We start from the raw sequence: 18577 nt of genomic DNA on the forward strand, positions 1-18577 counted from the left end.
GGTCTTCCTTATAAGGAAAAAAAGGCGCCATTTTCCCTGAGATACTGGAGGGCCTGAAAAGGCTGGGAGAAGCATGGCCGTTTCTCACCTCAGAAGCACGCCTTTCTAAGAACTCTCTATTAATGTTGTGGCTGTGAGAATGTCTTATTACTGGAAGGGAGGATTGTGTTTATATTAATTGGCTGTTAATTTGTAATTTGGTTATTGTTGGGACTATTTGAAGTGGATATTTTACCTGAGAGTAGGGTTGCCAGCCTCCAGGTAGTGGCTGGAGATCTCCCGGAATTACAACTGGTCTCCAGGCCACAGAGATCAGTTCACCTGGAGAAAATGGCTACGGGGGGGGGGGGGGTGGAGTCTATGACATTATGCCATGGCAAGGCCCTTTCCATCCCCAAACCCCACTTTCTCCAGATTTCACCTCCCCAGATCTCCAGGAATTTCCCAACATGGAGCTGGCAACCCTATCTGAGAGACTGGAGGGCCTGAAACTGCAGGGAGAAGCACTCTCACCTCAGAAGCACTCCTGTTTATGAACTCTCTCTATTAATGTTGTAGATTCCTGTGAAGAACAGAAGACAATCTTGTGCTATCTTGTAATTTATTGTATGCTTTTTATTAATAAAATTTTGTTTAATTAAAAAAAAAGACAATCCAACACAGAGCACAGCTACAAGTTGTTGCCTTTCAAGGGACTGACCATGCAGAAGTCAGAAAGACTGAGACCGGGGTCTGCTTGAGTAAAACAGGCCTGTTTTGTTACATGATTGTTGTCGCATATGCTTTATTGTTGCATTGTTCCAAATAAGATGTTTTCTTTTTCCATGTTTGTTTATTGTTATTTTTTATAAATGCAAGAGTCACAAGGTGGGATCACACTGCTATAGACATGAACTCTCCCAGTTCTTAAATTAGATATATCTATTTATTTGATGTTGTTTCTTGAACAAAACAGGTTACAGAAATATTTTGGTGCCCGAACAGGGACAGTGCTGCCTTGTGATCTTAGCATTTCTATATTTTACTACTATTCTTAAGCAACTTCCAGTGTTATTTCAGCTAAAATGGAACTGTGTAAACTGTACAAATTGGATCCAGATTGCCCTGTTAGGCTGAGTGGAATACTGTCAACTGTGTCTGATGCTGATTTGGAATGTGCCTTAACTAACTATGGTACTGTGGATACCGCTGTTTTTGCTGCTCCATGTGCACAGAATACTCCACGTGGAGCAGCAAAATTAGAGCCTTCCTCCCCTGCTCCCTATTTTGGAAATGGCTTGAGGGGGGAGGACTTTGATGACTTTTGCAAGGTGCTGTAAGACAATCCTATTTGCATCGAACGAGCGTTTTCTTTCTGATAGTTTTTGTTTGAGAAGCGGTTTGTGGATTGTGGTACACAGTTGTATAGATTTTTTAAAATATTTCTTATTTAGGCATTTATACCCAGCTTCACCCCTTGGTGAGGACCCAGAGCTGCTTACGACATTGTTTCCCCTTCCCTTCCTCCAAACCAGCTCACCCGGTGAGCTTCTATGGCAGAGCAGGGATTAAACCCTGGGTATATAAAATCCTAGTTCTGTAAGCTGCCTTTGGCTTCCTGAAATGTGAGGGGAGGCAGGTGGTGTTCGAAGAGGAGGACTCAGCACTGTCCCTTTCCTCAGGTCCCCAAAGAGTTAGAAAGACAGAGACGTCAGGGCATCCTCTTTACTGTTTACTGCTCTGACTATCCCTTTGATATGAAGATTGCTATTTTCAGGACTTCCTCCTCGTGACATCCTCCTCCTCACTCTTCCTGGCTTTGTTCCAAGCACTATCTCCATCTTGGAAGCATGAATGCAGGACTTGTTCTAGCATCCATGCTCATTCTCAGACTAGATAGATAGATAGGCTCTATCTCTCCTCCTTTCCTATCAGAGTATGGAGTTCCTACAATAAAGAACTCTTATTTCCTTTCTAAGTATAAACAAGTGTATGCTTTATTTTTCTCCTGCACACACACCAGCCGGCATAACCAGCTCACACCACCTACAATCACGCTTTTACTGCAAACGATAGACTCTGCTAATGGCCCAAACATGGAATCCTTTTAATTAGGTTTCTGGGGCCAACATATGATTTATTTATCAGGTGGCAAATGCACAAATACGAAGACAGTAGGGTTGCCAGGTTCACTCTGGCAACTGGCAGGGGGTGGGGGGACTGCAGGGAACAAAGGGGAGACTTGCCAGTGATGTAACAATGTCACTCCCAGAAGTGGTATCATGTTGCCAGCCCACCAGAACTGCCTTGGTTTGGGGGCAAAAACTCATGTTTTTTGGCCCCAAACTATGCCTTCACCACCAATGTGCTGATGTCACTTCCAGATACAAGGGAAGTGACATCAGCATATCTGATGGTAACATCATTACACCACTGGTGAGTGTGCACACCAACCAGAGACTCCCCATTTCCTCCTTTCTCCCCCCCCCCCCGCTTGCCAGGTGAGACATGGGGGGGGATGGTCACTGGGGGAATGGCAGTCCTGACAAAGAGGTAGTGTAATATAGTGGTTAGAGTGTTGGACTAGGTTCATGGGGGAGAAAGGAGGGATATAAATAAATAAATAAATAAATAAATAAATACCCTCACTAGATTAGCAACTTCTGAGCTTACCGGTAACTTGGGTTTTGTATCCGAACGAGCCACTGTGTAGACATTTAAATACAAACAGTCTTCAGAAATAGTCAATGGAACATTTTCCTTTCTGGTACTAAAAGCATCCGACAGAGTTTGCCCCGCCACTGGATCCTGCAGGCACCTTAGCAAAGCAAAGCAAAACTCAGCCAAAGCAAAGAGATTTATTCAGTACAATGGGAGCAGAGTATTTCCTCATAACCATCTCTAATAAACTGATAAAGGAAACTCCAGCAGCATAAGATACCCAAGGCCACTGTATGGATATGCCGGCAGAGTACAAATAAACCAGAGAAGTTACGCTGTGCTGATTAAAGAGGCGAAAAGTTTATTTAAGAAATACATACTTGAGAGTGAAGAAGAGAGATAGAGTCCTGACTATCTGACTACATCTTGGAGAAGAGTGGGCAGGAGAGAGAAAAAGCAGGATATTGCCCTGTTTAGCCCAACAGGAGACAAGACAAGGAAATAACTCCCAGGAAACAAGAGAGATGCTGCTCTCACTGTCTAAACTAAGTGATCCTTGCTGCCCCCTGTATAGAAGGCTCTTCTTCCCTTCTTGCTGCTGCAGTACACCAGACATAGCAATTTCCAACAGGATAGCAGGAACTAAAACATTCCGTAAGTGGGATGCATGGAGGGAAGCCATTTGGAGGCCAAACCGGCAAGAAAATGGAAACCTAGAGTGGCAGCCATTTTGAGATCAGCTGAAGGAAGAGTGGGTATTATGTTTGTTAGTTTCACTCTTGCTGCATCAAGTAATGAAGTTTGCAATCTCTAAATGTCCTTCCCCCATCCCCAGAGATGAACCAGATCTCTCTTGTACCAAATCTCCCAGATCTCAGAGGCCTGGGATCATATTCCAAGACCATGTTATTAAAGTTGCAAAAACATGGTGGATGACAACCTTATTATGAGTCCAATAGCCATACCAATAGACACCCAAGAAGCAAGACATCTGTGAGACATCAGCCAGCCCCGAGTGGCCCAGCCTTACGATTGCCAACTTTGGGTTGGAAAATTCCTGGAGATTTGTGGGTAAAAGCTGGAGATAGCAGGGTTTGGGAAGAGGAGGGAGCTCAGCAAGGACACAATTTCATGGAGTCTAATCTCCAAAGCAGCCATTTTCCCCAAAGGAACTGATCTCTATAATCTTGAGGTGTTATAATTCTAGGAGATCTCCAGGCCCCATGTGGAGGTTGGAAACCCTACTTGCTGTTCTGATCATTGCATGTTTTTATGCTGTAAGATAATTTCAAGAAGTGTGAAAGGCTGGTTGGAGGCTTGGTGGGCCTTGTGTGGCCCATTAGGCACTAGTCAAGGAATGTAACGAAGGATTATGTTACCATAAAGTACAATGTTACCTTGATGGACCAATGGTCTGATTTAGGATACAGCCGCTTCACCATCAATAGGGCCATATGAGGAATACACTGAGCTTCATAAGCCCGTATTTTCCTCACAGAGTGAATTCAGGGGGAGACTATCTTTACATTGCTTGGGTCAATACATGTTCCCACTAAGGGTATACGATTTGGGTTTGGCATTCAGCAAAACAAATACCAAACTTTACCTGATTCAGTAAAAATTCAGTATTACTGAATTTAAAAGGGATTGCTGAATCAGATTCAGATTCAGGTTTACCAAATTTATTCAGTAAAATTTGGTAAACTTTGGAAATCGTGGCTGGGCTCTTCCTTGTTGTTCCTTTGTTTCCTGCCCTTTTTAACCAGATGGGAGGGAGGGGTGAGGCAGAGGCAAAAGAGAGGGGGAAGGGGAGAGTGAGTGGGCAATCCTTGCAGCAGCTTTCTTTCTCTAGCCAATGGGATTCTCTGGACGAAGGGTGGATTTTTAAAACTGCTGCAAGGAGTTCAATCAAGAGGCTTGCCTCAGAATACCCTCCATTTTGCTCTGGCCTGGAGATTAAATTGCCTGGCATGCTGCTGGCTGTTGGCTCTCTCTCTGTGGTCTTGTATGCTTGGGAACATGACTGGATCTTGCTGCCCACAGAGTAGATTCCTGGCTGCTGCTGCCTCTGCTGAGATGTGCTGCACCTGGAGGACTTCTGTAGCACCTGGGACTTCTGCTGCTGCCTGATCCGAGAAAACGCATGTTTCTTTCTTGGAGAGACATGAAATATTCTACTGTTGTGACTCACATAGGTGGGAAGGTTGTTGCATCTCTGAGACCACTCCATGGTTCAGCCAGTACTGGTGGAGCAAACCGTAGATGTCCAACCGGTGGCTTGGCATAGGGAATTCCAAGGAAAACATCCACATCTTTTTTTAGAGCACTGACTTTGATCCGCTGGCCCCGGAGCCTCCCATATTTGGTAAGCACTTCTGGAGGAGCAGAATCATGACCTGTGCAACAAACATGAAACAGATATCAGTGTATGTGTTATGTATTGCTTGAGTAGAAGGAAGGCTCGTGAGGCCTACAAAGCTATTGGTGTTTGGGTGCCGGCACGGCCAATTAGAACTATTGCCTTGTAGCTAGTCGCTGTGCTGAAAAATAGATACTTGTATATAGTTCATGCAAACGAAAGATTCTAGCTGCTTACATCGTATTGGTTGTTGTACAAGTGTGTGTGGTTTCTACAAGTATAAATTGGTTACTGCTGAGCCTGAGGTTTCAGTCTGTCTGCTTCCAGTTTTCAATAAAGATGTTTATCATAATAGAGAGCTGTTAATCTGAATATACAATAGCATGAACCAGAGAATTCTACTCAGAGTAGAATTTCCTGTGGAAAAAATGTGGAATTCTGATACCAGAAGCAGGGCTGGACTTGCCACAAGCTAAATCTGGTAACTGTTCTGGGCAGGTGTGGCATCATGTGGTGCAAGAAAGCATAAACCCAGGACAATTTCTCCTTCTGTGCATTTTCTGCTTCATTGATAATGACTAGCACTTTTAATGCAATTTTTTAAATACACAACACACACTATTGTATACCGAACAGCTAATGTCTCTGCTTTGACAGAAGGGATTAGACATTAGAAATAAATAAGCAAGGAGCCTGCAAGTGATTGCTTTGGTCGGTGGGGGTAGGGTGGGGTCATTTCATTTCCTCCTGTATCTCCTTCCCCACAGTATGTTCTCTTTCTCTCCTGTCAACTCACATATTCTTTCCCTTTTCCCTGCTTCCTTCTTTTCTTTCCACTCACCAATCAACATTTCTTTTATCTGCTCCAGCTTTATAATAATAACCTTGTGCTTATATATTTCTCTTCAGGAGAGATTAGTGCCTCAGAGTGGTAAACAAGTCAGTGTTATTATACCCACAACCAGGGCTCGTTTCGAGGGGGAACGCACAGGAACGCAGTTCCAGCAGTTCCCCAAAGAGGTCACATGTCAGATAGCCCCGCCCACTTGACTCTCGGACATTTTGGGCCAGTTTCAGCCTGGATTGGGGCCAAAATGGCCCAGATCAGGCCTCTTATGGGTGGTGGATCACTCCCCACTCAGCAGCGGCCTGATCCTGACCATTTTGGGCCCCTTTTCAGCCATTTTCAGCCCCTTTTTGCCATTTTGGGCCCAATTTCAGCCCTGAATGGCTAGGATTGGGTCCAAAACAGCCAGGATAGATGATGTCAGGGGGTGTGGCATATGCAAATCAGTTATGCCAATGACACACTTCTGGTGATGGCAAGGGCGTGGCATATGCTAATGAGTTCCTCCAGCTCTTTTTCTACGAAATGACCCCTGCCCACAACAGACACCCTGTGATGTAGGTGGGGCTCAGAGAGCTCTAAGAGAGCTGTGACTGACCCAAGGTCACCCAGCTGGCTTCAAGTGGAGGAGTGGGGAATCAAACCTTGGTCTCCAGATTAGAATCCCGCGGCTTTTAACCATTACACCAAACTAGGCTTGCCAGCCTCCAGGTAGTGGCTGGAGATCTCCCGGAATTACAACTGATCTCCAGGCCACAGAGATCAATTCACCTGGAGAAAATGGCTGCTTTGGGGGGGGGGGTGGACTCCATGGAATTATGGCATGCCAAGGTCCTTTTGCTCCCCAAACCCCACCTTCTCCAGGTTTCACCCCTCAGATCGCCAGGAATTTCCCAACTTGGGCCTGGCAACCCTACACCAAACTGGCTTTTTTAATTTATTATTTCATTTATACCCTGTCTTTCTCCCAAGTGGAGACCCGAAGTGGCTTGCATGGTTCTCCTTTATTTTATCCTCACAACAACCTAGAGAGGTAGGTTAAACTGAGAGTGTCTGACTGGCCCAAGGTCACCCAGTGAGCTTCCATGACAGAGTGGGGATTCAAACCTGGTTTTCCCAGATTCTAGTCTGACACTTTAACCAACACACTGCACTGGACCTCAGCTTTCCCTCCTTCCATCTCCTGGTTGCCTCTCCAGGAGAAAAGTCTGCACAGATTGCTTGGTAGGGAGTTTTCTGTTTGTTGTTGCTGGCCCTGTCCCTGATGAGTCCTCCCTCAAGGCAGGAACGAGGGGAACAGGGGTGGCCTTTCAGGTCAAAACAGCCCTAGAAAAGGCCCCACGCCTGCCCTTTTACTGACAAACTAGGAGATGAAGGCTGGCAATATATCCTCAATAACTGGCAATATAGAGCAGAACCACAAGTGACAAAAGGCACAGATTGGACACTTGTCTGCTTCCCTCAAGTTTTGATGGGAAATGTAGGCAGCTAGGCGGAATGTTGGACAAATGACAGTTGAAAAGTCCGTTGGACAGCCGTCGGAGAGCCAAGCTGCAAGACCAGGACGCCTACATTTCCCATCAAAACTTGAGGGAAGCAGACAAGTGTCCAATCTGTGCCTTTTGTCACTTGTGGTTCTGCTCATAGCCACAATAGCTGCTGAGATCTCCTTTCTTAAAGGTACAGGTACTATTTTGGTTATTTGGGAGAGAGGGTTAACCCATCAATTTTATTTAGATTTCATATTTTTCTGCAAACTTGGGGCGTTTCTTAGGTTTGTAGAAAGATAAATCTTGTCTGTTCATACTTCCACTCTCTGGGTTTAAGTATCCACAGATGGGGCCATGTCAAGAATTTGACATATTGATTGATGAGAGAAAATAGTGGTGCAAACCTATTTGGTTTGGAAACCCTCTTAGTTGTCAACTCATCCAGAAACTTGACTTTTTAAAAACTGGTTCCTAGACACTGAAACTAGTTTTTTTTTTTGTTATGAAATTTTTAACCTGTCTATCACTGACAGAAGACTCGTGATGGTATGAAAATGGTTTTTTAAAAAAAATATAGGAATATGACCTGAACTACATAGTAAAATTACTACATAGTAAAAATTAGGGTTGTTGTTCAATTAGTCAATAATCACAGCAGTATTAATTGACGATGCACCTGAAAAAGTAAGCTTTGGTTTACAAAAACTTATGCTGGAAAACTTTTGCTCCTTTTAAGTGCCACCGGACATCTGTTTAATTTTATTACAATAGACTGATATGCTTGCCCCTCTTGAATTATAATCAATTAGTTGCTTACATTTGCTTATGGACAAAAGAAAGAGCTCTGAAGATAAGAACATTATTCTGTATTCTTACTTCTTTAACAAGCCATTAGCATGGTAATTAAACAGAAGTCAAGTGAGACTTTAAAGACTAACAAGGTTTATTCCAGTACTAGCAGACTGACCTCCTCATTCTGCTTAATAGCTCCATTTTTCGCTGCACTCACATGTTTTCTGATGAGTTACTTCTGCTAGAAAAAGACATCTGTTGCTTTCATTACAAATTTATTTGCATTTGAATTTATTGCATTTATTGAAGGCAAAAGTTAATATAGCCCCAACTCCCTACAAAATTGGGGATCCAGTTAAAATGATTCGCCCACTAAGAGCAGAACCACAAGTGACAAAAGGCACAGATTGGACACTTGTCAGCTTCCCTCAAGTTTTGGCGGGAAATGTAGGCAGCTTGGCGGAATGTTGGACAAGTGACAGTTGAAAAGTCCATTGGACAGCCGTCGGAGAGCCAAGCTGCAAGACCAGGATGCCTACATTTCCCACCAAAATTGAGGGAAGCTGACAAGTGTCCAACCTGTGCCTTTTGTCACTTGTGGTTCTGCTCTAAGACTCATGGACCCTTCTAGATTCCAAAATGCCTTGAGGGATTTTAAAATCCCAGACACATGCCCTGTGGTGGCTGCTGTAGGAGTGTGGAACGCAAAGCTCCTTGAAGCCATTGACACCATTGCTCCTTATCGGCCACTCCGGCCCTTGGGATGGACACCAGCCCCATGGTTCACCACGGAGCTGGCTGACTTAAAGAGGGTTGGAAGACCTTTAGAAAGGCGCTGGAGAAAAACTCACGCAGAAGCAGAATATGCTACAGAACCCACTGGAGAACCTATGAAGCGGAAACGGAAGCAGAAAAGAAACGTTATTTTTCGGCAACTATTGCGTCGGCTAGTTCACGACCATCCCAATTGTTTAAGATATCCAGATGCCTCCTAACCCCTAAATCTGAACCTTCACAGTCCCAAGAACAGACAATTAACTGCGAGGCCTTTGCTAAGTTTTTTGCTGATAAAATAACATGAATACACTCTGATCTAGATGCTAACTGCAATGCAAGTGAGACAGAAGAAATGCCAAATACATCATGCAGCTTATATTTGGACTGCTTTGAACCAATCACAATGACAGATCTTAACAAGATCTTGATGTCTATGAAAACCACTACTTGTGCACTCGATCCTTGCCCATCCTGGCTGTTAACCTCAAGTAAGGACCACATACGTGAGCCACTAAGGTCTATTGTAAATCAATCACTAACTCAGGGCAGCTTTCCTCAACAGCTCAAACAGGCGGTTATCTGTCTGCTACTTAAAAAACCATCCCTAGACAAAAATGATGTGGCCGATTATCGCCCAGTCTCTAATCTGCCCTTTCTAGGCCAAGTGATTGAGAAAGCGGTAGCCGACCAACTCCAGACCTTCTTGGATAACTCTAACGCTCTGGACCCTTTCCAATCAGGCTTCAGGTCAGGGCATGGGACAGAGACAGCACTGGTAGCATTAGTGGGTGATCTCCATCTGAATATGGACAAGGGCCATGCCTCCTTACTGCTTCTATTGGATCTGTCCGCGGCCTTTGATACAGTAGACCATGCCATCCTGTTGAGGCATTTAGAAACAGAAGTGGGCATCAAAAGATGTGCCCTGGACTGGTTTAAATCGTTTCTCATGGAATGGACTCAAAGGGTTGCTGTCGGAGATCAGCTATCTCCAGAATGAGAACTATCTTGTGGGGTTCTGCAGGGCACAATCTTATCTCTCATGTTATTCAACCTCTATGTAAAGCCTTTAGGAGAACTCATTTGCAGCTATGGAGCTGGATGTCATCATTATGCAGATGACACCCAACTCTATATCTCGCTATCCAGGTCCCCCCAGGATGCAGTGGAAATCTTAGATCGTTGCCTGACAGCCGTGGTGAAATGGTTGAAAAACAACAAATTGAAATTGAACCCAGACAAGACTGAAGTGATGCTTGTAGGAAGGCAGAGATCTTGAAGGACATTGTACTCCCCACTTTTGATGGAGTTTGTCTGACCCTTGCAGACTCAGTTAAAAGCCTTGGAGTTATACTGGATCCAACATTATTACTAGAAAAACAAGTTCAGGCAGTGGCAAAAAATGCTTTCTACAACCTCACTCTAGCCTGGAAGATGGCTTCTTATCTTGACACGGCTGACCTGGCCACTTGGATCCATGCTATGGTAACAGCAAGGCTTGACTATTTATTTATTTATTTATTTATTTATTCAATTTATATACCGCCCATCCCAGGGGCTCTGGGCGGTGAACAGTTAAAATTGATAAAAACAAAACTAAAATCAATATACAAATAATAAAACAAATTAACAAGGTGCAGTGGTGGGGAGAACCTTCCCCACCCCAAAGGTGGGAGGCCGACATGGCACCGCCCCCTTCAATCACCAAACGCCTGGCGGAACAGCTCTGTCTTACAGGCCCGGCGGAACGATAATATGTCCCACTGGGCCCGGGTTTCCATTGACAGAGCGTTCCACCAGGCTGGGGCCAGGACTGAAAAAGCCCTGGCCCTGGTTGAAGCGAGGCGGGCTTCCTTAGGGCCGGGGACCACAAGTAAATATTTATTCGCTGATCGGAGCGATCTCCGGGGAACGTACAGGGAGAGGCGGTCCCGAAGATATGCCGGTCCCAACCCACTCAGGGCTTTAAAGGTAAGAACCAACACTTTGAACCTGATTCGGAATTCAACTGGAAGCCAGTGCAGCTGGCGCAGGACAGGTGTGATGTGTGACTGGTAAGGTATACCAGTCAGGACCCGTGCCGCCGCATTCTGGACCAGTTGTAGTTTCCGGATCAGGCCCAGGGGTAGCCCAGCGTAGAGTGAGTTACAGTAATCTAGCCTGGAGGTGACCGTTGCATGGATCACTGTAGCTAGGTCCTGGGGTGTCAGGTAGGGGGCAAGTTGCCTGATCTGACGAAGATGGAAAAATGCAGACTTGGCAACCGCCGTGACCTGGGCCTCCATCGATAGGGAGGCATCCAGGAGCACACCCAGACTCTTTACCACTGGCAAAGTTGCCAGTGGTGTCCCATCGAGGGCAGGGAGCTGGATCCCAACATCTGGCAGCCCCCGTCCCAGCTGCAGGACCTCCGTCTTCACTGGGTTCAATTTCAGCCTGCTCTGTTTCAACCATGCCGTCACAGCCTCCAAAGCTCTGGCCAGATTGTCTGGGGCCGTGTCTGGCTGGCCGTCCATCAACAGAAAAAGTTGGGTGTCATCCGCGTATTGATGACAACCCAGCCCAAACCTCCGCACCAACTGGGCGAGGGGGCGCATATAGATGTTAAATAACATTGGGGAGAGTATCGCCCCTTGGGGAACCCCGCACACCAAAGGGTGACGGGCCGATAGATCTCCCCCGAGCGCCACCCTCTGTCCCCGACCCTGGAGAAAGGAGACCAGCCACTGTAAGACTGTCCCCCTAATCCCCACGTCGGCAAGGCGGCTGGCCAACAAATCATAGTCAACCGTGTCAAACGCTGCTGTGAGATCAAGTAACACAAGCAGCGCTGACCCGCCTCGATCCAGATGCCTGCGAAGGTCGTCTGTGAGGGCAACCAAGGCTGTCTCCGTCCCATGGCCAGGACGGAAGCCAGACTGGAATGGGTCCAGGACTAGAGCATCATTCAGGAATTCCTGCAGTTGTACCGCCACCGCCCGCTCAATCACCTTGCCCAGGAACGGGAGGTTCGACACTGGGCGGTAACTGGACGGGTCAGTGGGGTCCAAAGATGGTTTTTTCAGGAGGGGCCGCACTACCGCCTCCTTTAACACTCCTGGAAAAACCCCAGAGCTCAGGGAGATGTTAACAATGGCCTCCAGATGGTCCCATAGCCCCTCCGAGCTGGCCTTCACCAGCCAGGATGGGCAGGGGTCCAGAGGACAGGTGGTTGGCCTCATCCCCTGCAGGATGTAATGCTCTATACATTGGCCTCCAATCTAAGAGCCAAGCTACAAGTGACGATTTACACTTGCCTGGCAAGTGAACAGACTCACATGGATGCATTTCACGAATACTCAGGCAGCAAAGATGAAGTTATTTTTTTAAAAGAAAACTAAGTGATGTTTTGCAATAACCTGGCTGGTGTTTTAGATAAAGGTGCTTGTTATTGGGTAGTAGAGATGATTCTATTACAGTTCTATGCTTGTAGGGGCTGAACCCCAGTTATTTGGAGCCATTTTTAAAAATTAATTGAGATGCAGTCCTTATTAAAATGTATCCATTTGTTCGAGTTTATTCCATTTCCAGAGGTAAATAATGAGGGAAGGGACAGACCTGAAATTTAATTTGACCAATCATACAGTGAGTCTCACATTCACCTGTGGGGGTGGGGGGGAGTAAAGTTTCATCCCTTCCTCCAGGAAATTCCAGCATAAGAGTCTCTATATATACACTCCAAAAACCCTGCTGCTGACTTCCAGCTATTGGTTGTTTGGAAGAAATACTTGACTGCGTGGTGCTGAATCTGACTAGCACGTGATCCCTGTTTAGATTAAACATGCCGACTGAGGACACTCTTCAAGTATGCATATAAAGTAATACCAGTTTGTTGTAGTGACGGATTCTTGGCCAGAAAGACAGTGGTGTGACATCCTCAGTTATATACCAGCATTCCTTTTCCGCTGCTACTATCACAAAATGCCTTCAAAACTAACTGGAGGATTCTGCCTGTGTGATTCTGGTTAAAAGACAGCCCCACTTGGATCACTTATTCACATCCCGGTTTTGGAGACAAAAAGGCCCTAAACAACTTCGGACCGAGGACTTGGAGGACCTCCTCTTCCTGTACTGTCCAAATCATCAGTTAAGATCTGCCTCCCAAGCCCTGCTCTCTATGATCCCACTTGCAGAGGTGAGATCGATGGAGACCAAAGGCAGGGCTTTTTTAGTGGTGGCACCACACTTTTGGAATGACCTCCCCCTTGCAGCTTGCCTGGCAACTTACTAACCTTTAAAACATTTTTTTTGTTCAGTCTCTGAGAGCCAGTTTGGTGTAGTGGTTAAAAGCGGCAGGATGCTAATCTGGAGAGCCAGGTTTGATTCCCCACCCCTCTGCTTGAAGTCTGCTGGGTGACCTTGGGTCAGTCACAGTTCTTTGGAGCTCTTTCAGCCCCATCCACCTCACAGGGTGATTGTTGTGGGGATAATAATAACATACTTTGTAAACCGCTCTGAATGAGCATTAAGTTGTCCTAAAGGGCAGTATATAAAATCAATTGTTGTTGTTGTTCTTGTTATATGAGTTACATCTTTTAAATCTTCAGAGACTGTTTCATCCATATAAATTTAGGCTGCTGAAGGTTGTTTTGTGCAATTTTTATGGCTTGTTTGATTACTGTTTGTCTTTAATGGCTTTATAGTATTGCTTTTATTTTGTGATCTACCTCAAGCAAGTCTCTGCAGAAGCAGCTTGTACATTTCCTACATTTGTAATTATTTGTTTCATTCATATTTCACCTTTTCCCCCGGTGGGGAGTGGCTTACAGTTAGAGTTGCTAGGTCCTCCTACCCTCCTACCAGTCCTACCCTGGCAGTGAGCATGCTCCTGAACTTCACAGAGGCCAATTGGGGGGACTTGTGAAACATGGGAGCATGCCCTCTGCCGGGTGTGATGATGTCACTTAAAGGAAGTGATGTCGTCATGGCCAGTGGGAGCGCACCCAGTGCTTACTGGCCCGTGAGGTTTTTTACCTCCCCGGTCCATTCCCTAGGACCTTTCCCCTCACCAGCCAGGCGAGTGGTGGCAGGGGGCATAAACTGGGAATGGGGGATCCCCCACTGCCACAAGAGGAACTGGCAGCCCTACTTATAGTGTTGTCTTGTCCTTTATTTTATCCTCACAACAATCTCACGAGACAGGTTAGGCTGAGAGTGTACGTGACTGGGACAAGGTCTCTCAGTGAGCTTCCATGGGAAAGAGGAGTCCTAGTTTGACATGTTTATTGCACTGTATACTTTTTCAAGCGCCAATAGTGCTTCTTAAACCAATTCTAGGTCTTCCCCATAGAAATGCAACAAGGGGATTAAATCTCCTCCCTAACTTAGATCTGGCTTGCATTATGCTGCCTGCAAGAAAGAACTTTCTGAGAAAACTGCTTTGTGGGGGGTGTCCAGCAGGCTGGAGAAAAAAATGCCTTGCCTCTTTAATAGAGGTTTCATCTTTGGAATGGGCTTTTTTCCTTCAGGCTGTTGGCAATTCAGGCACTGTAGTTTTAGCATCTGAGGTTTCCTGTGTAGCAGTCTCTTGGACACCGCAGCAGTTGCTTCACTCCATGCCTGCCTGCTCATTTCTGAGTATCAGACCTCAGACTTGAGAAAAAGGCCTTTTTCCCCTGGCCAGTTGGCACCTCTCACTCAGGACCTGAGGGACTTTCTGAGGCCAAAAGGGTTGCAAGAACTCACCCAGTTCTTGCATCCGTCTTTTGTGTGCCCTGCATTGAGTCCAGCTTTCTTCTGATAAGGCCCCCTCTTCCCTTTCCCAAACTTTTGAACATTGCAACCCAATGTAAGAAAGTCTTCTTAGGTTCAGCTTTCTCTACACCATTTAAAGTAAAATATTAATCTGAGTTACCCTTGATAACAGCACTGAAGTCAATGGGCTTAGAAGGGCGTAACTCCGCCTGAGTAATGCACTGCTAAGCACTTTTAATTCCAAACATCACAAATGCTTCCTTTATCCTTTTTCTCCACTGTTTATTATTCCGTAAGGCATACAGTAGCACAAAAAAAAGTCTTTGAATCTTAAATTTCAGCAATTGACTCCTGTGCCAACATGGACATGTAGAAACAACACATGGACAGCAACATGCTTGCTCCCTGCTTTGTAAATTCACTCCAAATAAATTTCCTTGACCAATATAGACATGATTTTTATTCTGTTCAGTTTTTTTTTAAAAAAAGAAGGGATATCTGAATTTTTGCCCTGTACAATATCTATCCTGGTTTTCTTTCTTAATGTTTCCTAACAGATCACGTAACAAGGATTTGACATTTCATTGTTTTACCATCCGGTTTTATTTTAGTTGCCTCCCTCCACCCCCAACCCCCTCGTTATGCAAGTGTCGTCGTCATGTCACAGGAGAGCAGAGATCCCTGAAATGCACCCTGGTATGGAGAGTGGCACTAGTTGGAACAGACTTTTTTAGCCTTGGTAAGCCACAGAGGGAATCGATTTAAAGGGAAAGTTCCGTTTCCAAACAGCCACTCAGCTTCAGGCCAATATTCCAGCTTCTGCCAAAGGGCGAGGGCAAAATCTCAGCATAGATAAGACAGTGTCGAAGGAACAGCGCAATCTTAACCGAAGTTATGCCCTTCTAAGTCTGTTGAAGTCTGTGGGCTTAAAAGTATGTAACTTCTGAGGATTACACTACAAATGGCATTCTTGATACAAATGTGCAGATAAACAATTTGTAGTATGAAAACTACGCATAGTAATATGGTCTTCCAAATTAATGACCATGGAACAGATTTTAGAACCCTTAGGAAGACATGCATGCTGCCTGTATCACTGACTGATTTCTTCTCTGTGGGATTATTTGTGGGTGTTCCTATAAAGTTTTATGATCTCTTCTGCAAAGTTTAGATAATTCAAACCCTGGGCAATATACTCCTCCATAATTTTCTTCCTGCACTGTTAAAGAAAAATGCTGGGCCTCTGGATCAGTGGGCAAATTATCCGAAAGATTATAGTTCCATAGAGGTAGCCAGGGCTCATTTCGAGGGGGAACACGCAGGAATGCAGTTCCAGCAGTTCCCCAAAGAGGTCACATGTCAGGTGGCCCCGCCTACCTGACTCTCGGCCATTTTGGACCCGTTCCAGCCTGGATTGGGGCCGAAACATCCTGGATCAGGCCTCTGACAGGTGGTGGATCACTCTCCCACTCAGCAGCAGCCCGATCCTGACCATTTTGGGACCTTTTCGGGCATTTCCAGCCACTTTTTGCCATTTTGGGTCCAATTTCAGCCCTGAATGGCCAGGATTGGGTCCAAAACAGCCAGAATAGGTGATGTCAGGGGGTGTGGCATATGCAAATGAGTTATACCAATGACACACTTTCGGTGATAGCAAGAGGCATGGCATATGCTAATGAGTTGTGCTAATGAGTTCCTCCAGCTCTTTTTCTACGAAATGACCCCTGGAGGTAGCCGTGTTAGTGTGTTATGGCCAAATTAACATCTTAAATATTAGGAACATTTTTTCATTGCGAGCTTTTGTGAGTCGAAGCTCACTTCCTCAGATGCATAGAACTCAACATCAGTCAAGCTAGGTTAAACACCCTTGCGTTCTTGTGAGAATTTAAGCCAGCTTGATGGATGTACATTTCTAGGCTCATGAAAACTCATGCTGAAATAAATGTTGCTAGTCTTTAAGGTGCCACTAGATTTCCATATTATGATATTAAGGGTAAAAGATTCAAGTCTCACCCATGCAAGCCCTTTTCCAAACAATGCCATTTTTTTATCGGTTCTACTTCTGCAACAGGGACCCAAAACAAAATAACCCAACCAGTTTCTCCCTCTTTAAAAATCTTACCTTCTGCTACCCATGCAGCAAAGATCAATAGGACCAACCAAAGCCCTTTTCCACTTGACATGGTGAGTCTGCCGAGAGACACCTGTAATGCAAGTGCTGGATCTCTTTATATAGTCCGCTGAAGTCCAAGGTTCTCTTGAGATAGATAATAGAATTATATTGAACTTCAGCCCTTGGCAGCTCCGCAGGCTGAGGTTAATATATCAAGCAACTTATTGGAAATGGGCCAGAAAAGTAGCTCCGCCTTCTCTGGCAGTCAAAAGGATTTCAAACTCCAAAGAAGCCCAACAGAGAAAAAGCTCTGGAAACCACTAGGTGAATTTATTCTTGTGCAGTGATTGGACCACAGGAGGACACAAGTTGCCAGCTCAGCTGGCTTTTATTAAAAGCTGCTCTGTGAGTCCCAGGAAATGAGCTAAAAATCATGGAGGATAACTGTAGTACTGTAAATCTGGAAGTCCTTGGATTTGAATCTGCCATGAGGGTGGCCTTAGAGAACCTGTTCGTTCTTGACCTTAGTGCCCACTCCCCCATCTACTGTATATGGCAACAGATCTGCAGCTGTACAGGATGGTTTTAAGGACTGCAACAAAAAAGAATATGAGAAGGGCTTTCATACTCTATAAAATGTGAATTATCATCAGTGTAAGTTGAAAGCCTCTAGTGAAATGCAAGGAGGGGAAAAGTATAAAGACGCCCACCTTATGCACTAATAACAGTCTGTGATTTCCAGTTTTGTTGACCCCATGGACACTTTTGGCCTTTTGAGTGGGTGCCCCACGCAATGTAGGGCTGTATTGTAACAAAATGGTTCAGGAAGATACTCAAGTAAGGGGTCAACAAAGACTGCAGTCAACAAAAACTGCAGTCTTTACTACTACTGTGTATAGTTTGTGCTGTTTGATGCTATAAGTAGGATTCTACTATGCAATTTTTGCATTGTTTAATGCATTATGTTAATACTTATGCTTTGCTTCAGTTCTGTTTTCAGATTTCTGCTAGGCTTCAGATCCCTACAGTCCAAATCTTATTGCATTGTTCATTGGATGTCACATCCTGTTGATCGTACCAATTTAACCTGTGTAATCTGCCTTGGGAAAGGCAGACTGTAAATAAAGTAAACAGAATCCTATTATATAAAAGGCAAGCCGTACTGGTGACGACTCACCTTTTACCTTGGTGTGCCTCCAGAGGGCACCGCCACTGCAGGAAGGTTATAATACACTGGCTGTTATAATACACTGTCTTTCTTCTGTGTGAGCCCAAGGCTGCTGACCCAATGGGTGGGCTGAGTTGAGTGATCTTCCTGTTGACCTCCTCAATTTCTAATTCTTCAGGCATGGACCTATTTTCCTCAGGATAGAAAAGGGAAGATTCCTAAACCTAACAGATGATTTGGGGGATGTTTTCAGAAGAAGATTGAGACTTGGAAGAGCAGCTGTGAGGGAGCTAGAGAAGATCCATAAAGAGGTTTCTCTGGGAACCAAGATCAAGGTAATCCAAACTGTGGTATTTCCCGTTACTAGACATGGGCACAAACTGCATTACGAACTTCAAAAACCCACGAAATTGGCGATCGCGATCCAGCAGTTCGTGATTGTCCATGGCAAATGAACCAGTGTTTGGAAGAAGCCTGGTTCGGTGCATTTGGCCACGGTTCGGGAAGCCAGACAGTCAGGTGCCATCAATCAATTCCCCTGGAAATGGAGCCAGGGGAATGCCTGAACTCTGTCTGCGCTCCTTCTGTCGCCCTGGAAACCCAAATCGAAGCCCAGCTTACCTTGATTGGCAGGTCTTCCTTCCAACCATGGAGCTGC

General features: G+C 45.2%; 1 protein-coding gene across 1 annotated transcript in view; it reads right to left on the minus strand.

The window, feature by feature from the left end:
- The window catches only part of LOC129344075 (fatty acyl-CoA hydrolase precursor, medium chain-like), a 37801-nt gene extending 20905 nt beyond the window's left edge, over positions 1 to 16896 (minus strand). The window contains exons 1-3 of the mRNA XM_055000567.1: positions 16761 to 16896; positions 4832 to 5036; positions 2653 to 2797 (exon numbers count right to left, since the gene is read on the minus strand). Coding sequence (XP_054856542.1) covers positions 2653 to 2797; positions 4832 to 5036; positions 16761 to 16821 — 411 coding nt within the window. The 5' untranslated portion in view covers positions 16822 to 16896. The remainder of the gene's footprint in view (positions 1 to 2652; positions 2798 to 4831; positions 5037 to 16760) is intronic.
- Positions 16897 to 18577: the final 1681 nt, after the last annotated feature.

The sequence above is a fragment of the Eublepharis macularius genome, chromosome 16, assembly GCF_028583425.1.
Source record: "Eublepharis macularius isolate TG4126 chromosome 16, MPM_Emac_v1.0, whole genome shotgun sequence".
Taxonomy (NCBI): Eukaryota; Metazoa; Chordata; class Lepidosauria; order Squamata; family Eublepharidae; genus Eublepharis; species Eublepharis macularius.